A 14999-nucleotide genomic window follows, 5' to 3' on the forward strand; every position below is an offset into this window, starting at 1 on the left:
TCATTCCAGATGGTGGAGCCCTCACAGAGAACACTTGCATTACCAGTGAGCTACCGCATACGAAAGCCACTACCCCTGCTCACCTGGATGTCATTATGAGGGTTCCAGTCAGAGTCATAGATAATAACTGTGTCGGCAGTGGCTAGATTGATTCCAAGGCCCCCAGCTCGAGTGGAAAGCAAGAAGCAGAACTGTTGAGCACCCGGTGCTAAGAAAGGAACCAAAAGACCATTAGAAGAGTCTCCCGAACTCCAATTAGTAAGTGTAGAAGGCATGTCAGAAATACAAAACATCATCAGCAAACACCACAGTCGTAATCACTGTAAGCAAGGTCCACGGATGGATGCTAAAATCAATGCGCAAGTTTAAGGAGAAACGGTGCGTGACCATAGTCTCAAATACCTCCCTCATCCAGTTATGGAATGGGTACGTCATGGGGGTGAAAGGCAGAGCACAGGGAATACAACTAGTGATACTGTAGTCGTGGTGAACCTAACTCACAGTTGTCCAGTCACTACCTTGCATAGCTGATACTAATGTAACACTCTTGTGCAACTTTACTTCAACTAAAAAAAAAAAAAAGGCATTTATCAATATCAATTCTAACGGGAAAAAGAATACATTTACTGTGTAGAAACTAAGCAGACACCATCTGAACCAAGTGATCAAGATTCACATCACCAGTAATGGGACATTACCAACACCATGTCCTCCCTGATATGATGCAATGAAAAGAACACAGCATTGTTTCTATGGCATTCTTGCCCAAAATGTCTAAGAAGCTCGACCTGCCATGAGAAACATCAGACAAACCCAAACTTAAGAGACATTCTATAAAATAACTAACCAATGATCCTCACAAGTATCAAGGGCACGAGAGCAAAGAAAAGAATGAAGAACTGTCACAGATAGGAAGAGACACAGCAACCAAATGCAATGGGGGATCGGGTATTGGATCCTGAAATAGGAAAAGGACATTAGGAGGAAAACTGGTGACATTCAATGAAGGTCTAGAGTTTAGTTACGAGTATGACATCAGTCATCACTTCCCGCTTTTGACAGTTGTACCGTGGTTATGTAAGCGGTTATTATTAAGAGAAGCTGAGTGAAGAATATATATGAACTCTGTATTATTTTTTGCTACTTTTAAGTCCAAAATTATTTTAAAATAAAAAATGAAGGGGCGCCTGGCCGGCTCAGTTGGAAGTGTGTGCAACTCTTGATCTCGGGGTCGAGTTCAAGCCCCACAGCGGGTGTAGAGATTAATAAAATAATAAATAAACATTCTAAAAAATTAATTAATTAAATTAAAAATAAGGAGGAGGAAGTGGGGGAGGACTGGCAGCTATGGAGACAGGTCTGCCACAAATTTGCTAACCGAGCTTGGTAAAGTCTTGTCCCTCTCTGGGACTCAAGATACAATGAAGAGGATTAAATAAAATGCACTTCGTGTGGCAAAAAAAATGAAGACTCCAAAGGGAAAAAAAAAATCCGCTAGGAATAGTCCAACACATTCTTTCAATCAAGGCATTCAAAAGCTTCACTCTTCCATATCACAAGTGACAAAAACCCTGAAGAACCATACAGAAAAGCAGACAGACAAGAACAAGCAATCCATGGAAAGACACGAGTGAATAAGAACGCATGGACTGAAACCACTCCGTCCCACTTACCATTGAAGCGGTCAATGGCCTCTTGCCGCATGTTCCCGGTGATCCCACCGTCGATACGTTCGTACTTATAACCTTCGTGTTCCAAGAAATCCTCCAGCAGGTCCAGCATCTTGGTCATCTGGAAAAGGAGCACAGTTTAATGAAAGGGAAGTCCGATGACAATTGCTTTCCTCGTGTCACTGAGGGCGGTCTCCAGCTTTCTCAAGCTCCCGGCCCGGCCGCACCCAATACCTGGGAGAAGATGAGCACGCGGTGCCCGCCCTCCTTAAGGTTCTTGAGCATCTTCTGCAGCAGCAGTAGTTTCCCAGATGCTCGGATTAGGGCACTGCCATCATACATGCCATTAGGCATTTTAGGGGCTTCCTGAGGAAAGCAGCAAGAAAGAAAACACCATGGAACCACACGGAGCAATCGCAGCGCAGCGAGGAGCAGAGGCGGCGGAGCATTACCATTGCAGCCACGGGGAAGAGGTACGGGTGGTTGCAGCACTTCTTCAGATCCATCACCACATTTAGCAGGGAGACCTGGTTCCCGCCGCCTCGAGCGTTGAGTGCTTCAAAATTTCGAGTAAGAATGTACTTGTAGTATTTCCTACATGGACAAGATGAAGAGGTAGGTCAGACTGGAGAGCCTGTATAGGACTCCTAACCGTTATCCGACTCTCAACACGGTCCCAAGGTCTGAGATCTTCCTTCCAACGTATCTCACTTTGGGACCTAACGGATGGAACCCTTACAGGCACCGGCACCAGCACCAGCACCACTGCATTAAGTAAGGTATTTAACTAAATAAGAACTATGGCATTAGATTTCTGCACGATCTCGCTCCCGTCACCAGATGCCTTGAAGCAGAGCGCAGGAAGGAATCAGAAACCCTCTGCAGACTAGCAGGTGTCTAACTACTTTTACAAAATGGAGTCAATGCTCCTGTCCCTTCTGACTCACTTCTGCATAGGGCTCAGCTCCACACGCACTATCAGTTCTGTCTTGGATGGCATATTCTTGAACACATCAGCTTTGAGCCGCCGCAACATATGAGGGCCCAGCATGTCATGCAGTTTTTTAATCTGGTCCTCCTTGGCAATGTCGGCAAACTCCTCCAAGAAGCCTTCCAAATTGCTTCAGAAAGAGAAAGGAGAGTGATATAAGAAATGGGCAACAGGAAGAATTAGAAGCAGAATTATCAGCTGATTACGGAGAAACACATACTTACTGGAACCTCTCGGGGGTGAGAAAGTTGAGCAGATGAAACAACTCTTCTAAATTGTTTTGTAACGGAGTCCCAGTCAGCAACAGCTTGTGTTGGAGTGAGTAACCATTTAACACCCGGAAGAACTGGAGAAGCAGATGGAGAAGATGAAATTCAATGAAAAGAGGGCTCTGGGAGATCTCTGCAAACCTGAGCTGTTTACTGCCCAATGGTTAAGCCCCCACTGCCCCTCCATCTCCATCTCCCTTTTAAGGCCTGGCCACCAAGAGGAATCACAAGTGAGGAGGGAAGGCAGAGACCATCTGACCCTGTCTTCTCCTCCCAGGTCTCCCTTTAAGGAGTAGGTAGTACTAAAAAACTTAAACAGGAGGCCATGACCTCCCCTCCCTCCCTCCCTCCCCTCTCACCTTTGACTGATTGTTCTTGAGCCGATGTGCTTCATCCACGATGAGGCAGGCCCAGTCAATGGAACCCAAGATAGCCATGTCAATGGTGATCAACTCATAGGATGTCAGCAGCACGTGGAATTTCACAGATGCCTCTTTCTGCACAAGGAGGCAACCTGGTCACAAATGTTCAACCCTTCCAGTGCAGGCTAACCCGAGGGACTTACGGGGTTTTCCCTTCTCCCAAATGTTATCCTTCTGCCTCAGCCCAGAGACTAGAATCAGAAGGAAGCAGACTAAGCCCACAGCAACAACTCCCTCTAGGGTGATCTCCCCCCTACTGAGATACCTTCATACGAGAGGCTTTCTTGCCACCACGAATGGCGTTGTCTTCAAAGGAGAACTCATTCTCTCGGATGATGGCACGGCTGTCTTTGTCACCCACGTAGGTCACCACATACATATCTGGAGCCCACATTTCAAACTCCCGCTCCCAGTTGATGATGGTAGAAAGAGGGGCACTCACTAGGAAGGGGCCTTTGGAATGACCCTTGGAGAAAGAAGAGCAGTGGCAGAGTAAGGACGGAGGGCCCCGACACACTACCAGCCCAGCACCCATGTCTACCACTGCCCCTGAGGCCAGCTGAGCACTGGCCTATGTGTGCTGTTCCCACCCTCACCTTTGTCTACGTGTGAAAATGCCTTGCCTACTCCTTCCCACAGCACACCCGCCTTTACAGAGAGTTTAAAACCCGACCCCTTCCCATAAGTCTTTCTGTGCTAATTCCACTCACAACTCTGCTTATCTCAACGGGTATCTGTTCCCCCAAAACTGAGGCTCTATGCGTCCACCACTGGTTCTACCCAGGGTTCCATCCCCTCAACCCATCTCTGTGTACATCTGTCTATTTTACTGTCATTCAACAGAGTTCAAGTTCTGTGACCAATTTTTCCTTTTTCTCTCTCCTCAAGAGTGTGAAAAAATCACAAACATGAAATATCCACACACAAAAAAACTAACAGCCCCAGCTTTCCTACCTCCTTGTAGAGAGAATACAGGAAGACTGCTGTCTGGACAGTCTTCCCAAGGCCCATCTCATCAGCCAAGATGGTGTCGGTGCCTTGAGCCCAGGAGAAGCGCAACCAGTTCAAGCCCTCCATTTGATAGGGGTGCAGGGTCCCACCCGTAGCGTCCAGGTACTCTGGCTGTCGCTCGTACTTCACTGTTGGCTGAAGGATGAAAGGAAGGAAGTCAAGAGCTGGCAAGGAACGCCTTTCCTTCCATAAGACAGCAGATGCTTGCTCCTCACACATCCTCACGAGATCCTCAAGAGCCACAAAGAATTGTGGGAAGAAAGATCCTCAACGGCTACTGTAACTTTGCGTTTGATTTAGGATCCTCCAGGAAGCAAGGCAACTAACCCCTCGGACAGATGGAGATCTCGGTCCTACAGATCTCTGACGAAAGACACATCATAGCTTCCCTACCGACACAGAAATTCCGCTAATCAAGATCCACCAGGTCGATAATCTTATGTTCCCTTAAATCACCTTTTTTTCTTTTTAAAGATTTTATTTCCTTATTTGACAGAGAGACAGACAGAGCCAGAAACCACAAGCGGGGGCAATGGCAGAGGGAGAAGGAGAAGCAGGTTCCCTACTGAGCAGAGAACCCAACCCAAGCCTCAATCCCAGGACCCTGTGATCATGACCTGAGCCAAAGACAGACGCTTAACCACTGAGCCACCCCCGCCCCCTGTGCCCCTAGAGTCATTTTTAACATTAACAGTCCTTATGCTCTATTACATAAATAAAACCCAGAGGAACTGAGCCACAAATTGAGTTAAAAGACCCAGGTTCCAATACAAGTTTCATAAAAGCTTAGTTGTGTGACCCATTCCTAGGTAACACTTTCTCAATCACAGAAAATACCATCTCCTGGGTTTTTATTTTTCTGATGATGCCAAGAGAAAATGATGCTAGCATTTCCCTGGTTCAGAGACGTGGAGAAGTGGAGAAGCACTCTAGCTCTGAAGTTCCTACTGGCAGAGCGTCACCGGGAGCACCATCCACAGCCGGCAGCACACAGGCCGTATCGTCCCCCCGACAAACTGTACCCTCCCTCTTCTGCCCCAACTCACATCAACTGTAGGAGTTTCAGGAGGCCTCTCTAACTTCCTCAGCTTCACCTTCTTGAGCTTCTTGCCTGGTCGTCCTTCCTCACCCCTCATTAACTCCCTAAAGAAGACAGACATCACACAGCTGCCCAAGGTCCTTCTCAGTAAGAACCAACTCCACACCTCAGCAAAGCCACCCACCTGTGGTTCCAATAGCTCTGCTTGAACAGGTCGTAGTCCTGTATCTCCACGTCCTCACTCTCCCAGGATGCCTGATCGTAGGGCAAGTCCCGCCACTTGATCAAGTAGTGGACGTGGCCCTTCTTGTCCACACTGCAAGGTCAAGGAGAAAAAAAATCCTCAGAGCCAGAAGGCCACACCTCACTCTCAAAAAGTGCCAATAACGTTATGTCCCAAACTAGACTTCTAGGAAGGCCAGATGCCACATGTATTCAGAGTCTCTACCACACCAGTCTTTGGACCTAAAATTGCATCTAATCTATAGTCTTCTCCTGTGGCTCAAATACCAAGATTCAGTCAGTTAATAATATATCGACACGTCTCCTCCAAGTTTAAATCCAGTGACATCCATTTTCTTACTTCCTTTGACAGCAGTATCCCAATGGATACGCTGCCTACCTCCACTATGCCCAAGACCACCACCAGTCCAGCCCAGCTCCACTGGTACCTGTGGTTGAGAATTCGGTGGATCATCATCCACTCAGGTTTTATCCCATAGCGATAAAAGCGTTCCTCCATCTCTGCAAATTTAGGGTCTTTGTTCTTGCGCTTCCGGCTCTTCTCTTCGTCACCACCAAAGTCTCCCGAAGGTGGTTCATCCATATCATTCTTCCGCTGATAGTTTCGGAACATCACCTGACAGTGCAGTTCCAACTGCAAGCAGAAAGACAGCTCAGCCACCATGGAGTGACATCTGCTCCTTCCACCCACAAGGCTGTTTCTCATGACCCTCTGCACTGTAGCCCCCGGATCTCTAGCCTATCCCAGGTTTACCTGCAGTTCAGACACCCAGGAGCAGTGCCAGTAAGACATGCCTTGCCATTTCACAAAGAACTGCCGCTCTGGCCGCCCCTCCAGGGGCTTGGGAGAGGGAGTACTGGGATCAGCATCCGGAGGCCGAGGCACTGGTGTGGGAGATGGTGGCTGACCCCACTTCCAGATTAGAATCTTCTGAACTTTGCCCTTAAGGGCTGGACACTGAAAGAAAAAAAGGATTCAACATCAAATCATTATCGAGGAGAGGAAATGATACAGCCCATAGCCTCAACCTTATCAAAGGATTATTAAAATCTCATTTCAAGAGGTGCCTGTGTAGCTTAGTCAGTTAGGAGTCTGACTCTTGGGTTCAGCTCAGATCATGGTCATGGGGTCATGGGATCAAGCCCCGCATTGGGGCTCAGTGTGGAGTCCGCTTGAGATCCTCTCCCTCTCCCTCTCTGCACCCACCCCCACCTGTGCTCTTTTCCTCTCCCTCTCTCATAAATTTAAATCAATCAATCAATCAATCTTTCAAAATCTCTTTCAAGAAGGACCACTCTAGGTAAAGAATAACAGAATTGCCTCCCCTATTCTGGCCTTCACCCAGAATTTGAGTGACACTATCACTCCTATATGTTTAACAGAGCCAGTGGCTAGACTTCAACAATTTAACCCAGAACAAGGAAAACACAGAAAACTCCCAGACTTTGAGCCCAAAATTCCTCTCATAAGCAACTGAAAAAAAATAAATAAATAAGTGACCCTATTAACCATTCTAAACTACCAACACCCCAAGGCTGGGTGCCAAGGCAGAATGGACGCTCTAGGCTGGAAGAACACTGCTTTAAGAACACCCCTTAAAAGAGCTGGCAAAGCATCAACTCCTCTGTTCAAAGTTAATCCTACACTTTCCCAGACAAAACTATCTCCAGACTACATGAGAAAGGAAAATAACCCGTCTCAGGGCTAAAAGATAGAGATCTCCAATGACCTCTCCTGCACCTCAGTCCCCCGAAACCTACATATAAAAGAGGTATACCCTTCTGCTAGACTACACTACCCGCACCTCCCACCTTGGCTAGGGTCAATCACTCACCGTACAACGGGGACAGAGCCATTCACCATTAGGGATCTCTGGAAGTGGGGGGTTCAGGCAGTGGATGTGGTAGGATGAAGGACAGGTGTCACAGCAGAGCAGCTCCCCACCATCCTTACAGACACGACAGAATTCCATATGGTGATCATCCTCCTCTTCAGGGTCTCCTCCAACCTCTTCCAGGATCTCCTCACCCTCTGAATTGTCCTCTTTAGCCTCCCACTGGATGCCTTCCTTCTCCTGCAGTAAAGGACCACAGAGTAGGATTATTACCACCCCCCACCCACCCAAGTCGGAACCACACCCATCATTCTTTTGAATGCTTCCCAAAGTCCACACCAGCAACACCACCCAGTCCCAAAAGATCTCTATCACCCCACCCTTCCTCTTGAGGGTTCCAAAGGGCCACAATGGCCAGGTACTCACGCAGTGTGGGCAGCTCCACTTGCCCTCGGGAGCCTTCTCCATATCCGGATCCAGGCAGACCATGTGGTAAGCTCGGGGACAGGTATCACACAGGATGATCTCACCGCCTTGCTGGCACACCTCGCAATAGTCCTGGTGGTCTGTCTCATAACCATCCACAGCAGTCACCTCCTCCTCGCCTGGGCAAGGAAGAGGGAAAGCCCAGTTATTAGAAAAAAACTACCTCCCCCCACCCCCTCTAAAATAAACCCAACCCCGATCTCCTTAGGGAGATTCTTCCCCAGTCATTCCCACCCCATCCCATTATACACAGACCCCCCAAAAAAACACACCTTTCTTTTTCTTTTTAGTGGTTCGGAGTTTCTTGCGGCTACGGCTACTGCGGCTGGTGGAACCGTCAGAAACGGAATAGCTATTGATACTGGCGTCATCGAAGTCAGACTCCACATCTAAGTCATCATCCTCACTCTGGCAAAATGAAAAGGAATAAGTTTAGAGACTGAAGCCAAGGGGAAAGAGAATGCTAGAGAAGGGATCGCTCTTACTAGGGGTGCTAGAATCCCAGCAAGGACGGCCAAGTAAGAAGCCTAGTCACCACGTTCTGGGGCCAATAGTCCCCACTCTTAACGTGCCTACCATGAAGGCTAGACCCAGACTAGACAGGGCACCCTCACCAAAGGGATGGGCTGGGCTCTCACCGAGGATCTCTTACGCTTAGAACCAAAACCTCCCAGCTTGATTTTCAGGGGAGCTACTTTCTTGGGTTTAGGCTTCTTGGCATCAGGTACACGAGGGCTGCCCTTGGGCTTCCTCCGAGCATTGGGACCTAAAATCAGAAGAGCACAGGTAAGATCATATAATCCAAAAGCATGCCAAGGCAGAAGATGGGGAAGATAATAAAATATTCTCCATCTAAGCGGGTTTCCCATATTCAGCTTCCCAAATTTCCCTCCTAAATCAAAGATTCATTTCTCCCTTAAACTCCTCTATCTTTAAGCTGACAGAACAGCATTCCCATTCTTCCTCTGTCTTTAATATCCCAAGCCCATGCCATCCCGCCCCGCGATGGGTCCCATTTCACCTTTGCCCTCCTTGGTCTTGGCCTTGCGGATAGGCACCTCCACAGGGGGGGGAGGTGGAGCAACTTCAGTGGCCGTCACCATGCTCTCCACCACAGCCACCGCAGCCGCCGCCGCCGCCGCCACCGAAGCCCCAGAACTGCCTTTGAAGGGATTGTTGGTGCTGAACTCACGCCACTTTGCACCCAAAACCATCATCATCTTGGAGACAGCAATCTTGGGGTTTTTGGCAGCAATGAGAGGTCTGGTGGAGAAAGAGACAAGAACAAAGAGAAAAAGTTTAAGAATTAAAGAGAGAGAAAGAGAAGCGAGAAGACATTATACCAGCACTCTGCTCCCCAGGACCCTCGACCCTCCTATTTACCGGACAAACTGGCTGAAGGCCTTGTAGTTGGTGAGGGTACGATAATCCTCCTCTGAGAACACATGGTCAATGTCTTCCATGCCCCAGTCTTCCAGGAGCTGAGCGGATGATTTAGGCTCCTGCAGAGAGAGCAAGGTCAAAGACCTGACACCTAGTGCCCACACCGCTAAAGGGAATCTGAGCTGAGATGAAAGCTTGCAAGACTAGGGGAGGAGAGGGGAGAGAAAATCATTACAAATGGGGAAAGAAACCACTCTAAGGGGCAGTGCAGTTTCTGGGAGACAAAGGACAGGAAGTCAACAGCAAGCACAGAGGAGAGGACAGAGGTCCAGGCACCTTTGAATCATCATCATCATCATCCTCCTCCTCCTCTTCCTTCCGCTTGGACTTGCTCTTCTTTTCTTTCTTAGGTCCAAGCTTCTTCTTCTTCTTCTTGCCAGGGGTATAGTCGCTGCCCTCACTGTCTGAGCGCAGAGCCACCTCTTCCTCCTCCTCCACAAACTCCGGCCCCTCCCCAGAGCTGTCCCCCAGCTGCCGGCATAAGAGCATACGCTGGAGCAGGGAAGGGGAAGAGGGAGAGGGAGACAGACACGCACATGCTACACACATGCTGACCTCAGGACAGCCCTGAGGCTCATCCCCAGGACCTGGCCCACCACTCTAGAAGAAACAAATGCCCCCCACCCCGCAACCGTTCTCATCAGAGCTTCTTCTTCTTATTCCCCAAAACACCCAGTCACCCACTCACCTCCTTTTTTTGGCGCTTGCTCTTAGGGATCTTAGGGTCCCGAGGTTTCTTAGGCTTTTTCTTCTTCTTGAGCTTTGGAGTTTCTGCTTCTGACAAATCCTCTTCTGGGTCCTCTTCATTTTCTACATATATTTGGCAGAGAGAGGCAGGTAGAGAAAAGATCAATAGCAAAAGGTTAGAGCCTAATCCAGAGGCTTTAGACTTTATTCCCCCACCTCTTGTCCCAGATTCCACTGAAGAGAACTGCTATACTCTCCACAGAAGGAAGCCGATACTCAGGACAAAAACAGACAAAGAGAGAGCTGTATATACCCGAAATAGGCCTGTCAGGCCAGACCAGGCCCACCTCGGGCAGCTGTCCAGACCCCTGCCTCCTTTCCCTCATCCCTAACAGGAGTCCTCTATATGTTCACCAGCGCAGCTGAAGCAAGCTGCTTAGAATTAATCAAATAAGAGAAATAGGTCTAGCCCTCCTCTAACTGTCCACCAAATATCCTACAAAACCAGGGGATGAAAATGAAAGGTCCTACTCATAAGGCAAAAACGACAGAATACATCTTCACCACATTCCCAGAACGGTATCAGTCCAGGGGTCCCAGAAACCACACCCTTCACTACCCACTTTGGGTCATCACTGCTTAAAACCACGAGAATCCTCAAGCCCCAGGTTCAGTTGTCAGCCCAGTATCACACCCACTCCCAAACATAATTTCCTTTCCCCATCTCCAGCTCCACTGTTCCTCCCCAGCTTCTCCTGGGTCAGTAGCCTCTTCTCCCCAGGGGCCCAAATCAGCCCAGCTGTCACCATCTCCTCCACACTCCCCCCCATCCTCCTCCCATCTGGCTCCACCTCCTCTCCTGGCTGGGAGCACACACAAAGCCGGGGGTAATACTGAGAGCTCCTGGGCAGGGATAGGTGGGAAGGGGCACAGAGGGGGAGGAGAAGGCCAGGACATGCAGCTTCCTTTGTAACTAACACACATTCACACCACCTCCCTCCTCCCTCCTCTCTCTCCTTCTTCCTAAGCCACCCCCGCCCAGGGAGGGGGGGAGTGGAGAAGGGAGTGGAGAGAAGGAGGGAGTGCCTCACCCACTGAGGAGAGGGAAAATGGCTCCTGACCGCAGAAGCCAGCCCAGGGCACCCAGCTGCCAACATAGGACAGGAAGTAGCAGGGGAGGGGGGGGGGTTGAGAGAGGTAGCCGAGGAAAGACTACCCTCACAAAGACTTCCCAAATTACTACCTGGCCCCAGGTCCACATGCCCCTTCTCCTAACACCTATTCTGGGATGACATAGTTCTCAAGAGACCACTCTAATGTGTCCTAGGCAAGGAAACCCAAGACAAACATGAAGGGTAATACAAGAGGCACTGGGTTACTCCCTCAATCATAGTTATTCTTCCAATCATCAGAACTTAGATTTAACAAAGGCTCAGTGGAGCTATGGTCAGAGCTATACAACCTTGTCAAATTTTTGATATCCAAAAGATATACCTTAAGGAACAGGGGTCCACAAGAAGTCTCTACAACTCAGTTTCCTCCTCACCACCTACCTTTCCAAGAGTCCAAGCCATAGGTCCTAAACCACCTCTCACAGATTAGAAGTAGCCACCTATTCAACATATGGGAGTGCTGTCTACACCAAGAGAAAAGGAGTAGCACCTGGACAGTGCTGGACAACAATATGCTTCCTTCAATCCTACACATGCTCCTAGCCCCTGACCCCAGAACTAGCCCTAAACTGCCTCTGGCTCCGCCCTTCCTGAGCAAGGCAGATACTAGAGAACATGAGACATTAAGCTTGACAAAGCACCATCAGCCTCCCCCGACTCAGCCCAGGATCAGGCCAGGCATAAGAAAGCCCCTCCCATTCCCTTGGGAATGGAACACCACCAGCCTGGATCTCACCATAAAGAACCATTTTCTTAAGGCTTCTCCCCAGCAATCTCCATGTCGTCCCCCTCACTAATAAGTTACATTTCTCTCGGTTCCTCATCTTCCTCACCTCCAGAAAAGCTGGATACAAGGACAAACCCATACAGGTGAAGGGCACACCCATCCACACATAAGACCCCCAAACTTCTCAGGCAGATAATGTGCTGAGACAACATGCGGCAAAGTGGCTAAGACATAAAAGAAGATTTGGGAAAGGGGCAGGAATGGGGTGTGGCAAGTGGAAAAACTGGGTCATGCTACAGCTTGGGGCAGAGTTCACCCTGGGAGCCTGCACAGCTCCCAATCAACACGGGGGCAGCCCCAGACCAAGGGGCCAATGGGAAGCCAAGATGTGGAACCAACATTGGCTGGATAGCACTACTACTTCTCTGGCCCCTCACAGAAAGGATCAGATCATATTACCAATACCACCACCCCACCCCCATCTTGGGCAACAGCACAGAAATTTGCCACCTTGGCCTACACAGTGATGAGACTCAAGCCTAAGTTTCTTATCCCAACAGCTGAAGACTCAGTAACAAGACTGACCCCTCTCTTAAGTGGCCTCAGTTTCAAACGAAGACTTCCAACTTAGAAAATGCCAAATGCAGAAACATCTTTCCCAGACTACCTCAACTTGCTGCTAGAGCTAAGGAGAGAGAAGGCAGAAATGAAAGATGTTTGATGGGAAACAAAAACAGGACCAGCAAGCCCCGGAATTAAAGGAAAAATAAATATAAGCAGAGAAGATTAAAAAAAATGGCATAAAAAAAAAGCTCAAAAAAGGTCAAGGAAACAAGTAGGTGACTTAGCTAAGGGCTCTTTAAAAGGAAAGACAAATGAGAGAGAGACATCCACTTAGATGCATGACATCAATCACCATCTGAGAAGAGACAAGGGCTACTCCAATCAGGCAGGGTGATTATAACCATACGGGTTTGGCCAGTCCAAGGAGCCACCCCCAAACACAGACAGAACAACCCCCAACACACCTACACAAACACTTCATGCCACCAGCCCAAACCCTAGGCTCCCTGCACGGAGGCAGAAGCCTCTAGGAAAAAAGCCTATATTATGTCCACTTGCCACGGGAAGGGGGGGTGCCCAGAGTGTCACCTCTGTTCTTTTGCCCCTCCCTAGTATATCCTTCAGGCTGTGACATCCTACCCCTAGCCCCCATCACTTCCCCACTTGAAACATTCCAGCAATCGGCCTGGCTAAAAGCGCTTTACATCCCGGCTGAGGAGCGCAATTCAAACTTCACACAGTTGAGACAGCACAGAAAACCGGTAACTGATCAGAAGCTAAAAATAATCAGATAGAGAGTAACCAGCACTCCCTCTCTCCTTTCCACAGCAGCAACCACAGGATCCTGCTAACACAGATGACCGCCTGGTCTCCAACATGCAATCCTCAACACCCACCCCCCCCAACCCCACCCGGCCTCCAGGGGTCCCAGCCACCTGCATTCTTCCATGGACCCACAGAAGGTAAAGTCGACCAACCCGGCGAGCTACCTCAACCGGGAACTGCATAGCATTCCTGAAGACAGTGCAGCAAGCTTGCATCTCGGTCCCAGAGTCCAGGAGGCACATGGCTTCCACCCCCTCCCACAAGAGCTCCGCAGAAGGGAACCACTCCCTTCGGGTGCCCTCCACCTCAGACTCCGCACAGAGAGAGAGAGAAACTCAACCCTGCCTCACCAGAGTCGCTAGGGAGGGCCCAAATGCCTCCTTCCTGCCCTGGGCCCTTGGGGAAGATGTTACCTGGGTGGGGTGGGGGCAGGCTGTTGTTCAAAAGTGCATCCATATCTTCCTCCTCGCTGCCCGCCGAGCAGGGGGACGGGGAGCCCAAGCCCGACGCCATCCCCTTCCGCTCCCGGCCAGGGAATTGGCCCAGCTGCTCCTGCCTGCGGCCTGGGGCCCTCTACACTGGCCCGAGTCACTGTGCGGGGGAGGGGGGGAAGAAAGAGAGAACAGTCAGTGACGCGCACTGTCCCCCTCCCCCACACCCACCCGCTCTTTCCGCCCACCACCACCAGCGGCCCCCCCACCCCAGCCACCCTAGCAGGGCACCCGAACCACTCAGGCTGAACTTAGTTCCACACTCCTCGAGGGCAGCCCGGAAGCCGGCTCCCCAACCGGAGCCCCCCAGATGAGCGGGAGCGACGCCCCCGAGGGCAGGCTGGTGCAGGCGTGGGGAGGGGGAGAAACCAGGCTGGACCGAGCAGGGTGTGACGGGGGGGAGGGGGGTCCGAGTAGCCGCGGCGCGGGGGGGCCGGGGGAGGCGGCAGGCGGCGAGGCGCTCGGGGACACAAGGTCACTTGGGGGTGGGGGGGCGCCTCCCTGCGCCTGGGGAGGGGCCAGTCCCCAGACAGGGCAGCTCTCCAAAGGCTGTCCTCTGGGACAACTCAGGTTCCCCCGAGGAGCTGCGGGGCCGAGGGGGCGTGGAGGCTCGGGCGCTCTAGGGGGCTGGAGGCTGGGACGCGGGGGGCGAGGGAGCGCCCACCGGGCAGGGGGCCGGGCCACGTGTCCCGGGGGGCAAGTGAGCAAAGGGCGAGGGGGCGGGCGCCGGGCATTGTGGGAGACCAAGCCCGAGGTGGGAGTCGCGGGGAGCAAGACTCGGGCCGGCTTAGGGTGGGGGTGGGGTGGGGGAGGCCGCCCTGCAGGCAAGGGAAGGAAGGGTCTGCTCCACTGGGTAGGGGGCGGTCCGCGAGTCCGGGACGTCTGAGGAAGGGGTGGGTGGAGGGATGAGCTTGGGGGCTGGTCGGGCTGAGAGGGGCGTCTCTTTGGGAACCCCGCGCTCTCCTCACCCCGGAGCCGCCGCAGGTCGCGCTGGGTCCGGCCCGGTGTCACTCCCGCTCCGGCTCCTCCTCGCCGCGGCCGAAGGGGGGAAAATGGCTCCGGCTCCGGCGTCGCCTCTTAAAGGGCCCGAAACACCGGCCGGGAAATCCCACCGCACAGGCCCC

The 14999-nt window shown here is 51.1% G+C and overlaps 1 protein-coding gene across 13 annotated transcripts in view; it reads right to left on the reverse strand.

Annotated features, from left to right (window-relative positions):
* Positions 1-14999, reverse strand: part of CHD4 (chromodomain helicase DNA binding protein 4) — a 28827-nt gene extending 13828 nt beyond the window's left edge. For 2 of the 13 annotated variants that reach the window (XM_048216622.2, XM_048216620.2), the window contains exons 1-23: positions 14844-14999; positions 13798-13975; positions 10098-10219; positions 9686-9901; positions 9350-9468; positions 8988-9229; positions 8605-8732; positions 8239-8374; positions 7907-8085; positions 7481-7720; positions 6400-6603; positions 6074-6279; positions 5587-5718; positions 5410-5506; positions 4307-4498; positions 3618-3818; positions 3290-3427; positions 2886-3007; positions 2618-2791; positions 2123-2264; positions 1905-2036; positions 1674-1791; positions 84-208 (exon numbers count right to left, since the gene is read on the reverse strand). In XM_048216622.2, coding sequence (XP_048072579.1) covers positions 84-208; positions 1674-1791; positions 1905-2036; positions 2123-2264; positions 2618-2791; positions 2886-3007; positions 3290-3427; positions 3618-3818; positions 4307-4498; positions 5410-5506; positions 5587-5718; positions 6074-6279; positions 6400-6603; positions 7481-7720; positions 7907-8085; positions 8239-8374; positions 8605-8732; positions 8988-9229; positions 9350-9468; positions 9686-9901; positions 10098-10219; positions 13798-13897 — 3465 coding nt within the window. In that variant the 5' untranslated portion in view covers positions 13898-13975; positions 14844-14999. The remainder of the gene's footprint in view (positions 1-83; positions 209-1673; positions 1792-1904; positions 2037-2122; positions 2265-2617; positions 2792-2885; positions 3008-3289; positions 3428-3617; positions 3819-4306; positions 4499-5409; positions 5507-5586; positions 5719-6073; positions 6280-6399; positions 6604-7480; positions 7721-7906; positions 8086-8238; positions 8375-8604; positions 8733-8987; positions 9230-9349; positions 9469-9685; positions 9902-10097; positions 10220-13797; positions 13976-14843) is intronic. The other 11 variants (XM_026502595.4, XM_048216624.2, XM_048216629.2 and 8 more) reach the window with 7 other exon arrangements.

This window comes from Ursus arctos, unplaced genomic scaffold, assembly GCF_023065955.2.
Source record: "Ursus arctos isolate Adak ecotype North America unplaced genomic scaffold, UrsArc2.0 scaffold_26, whole genome shotgun sequence".
Classification (NCBI taxonomy): Eukaryota; Metazoa; Chordata; class Mammalia; order Carnivora; family Ursidae; genus Ursus; species Ursus arctos.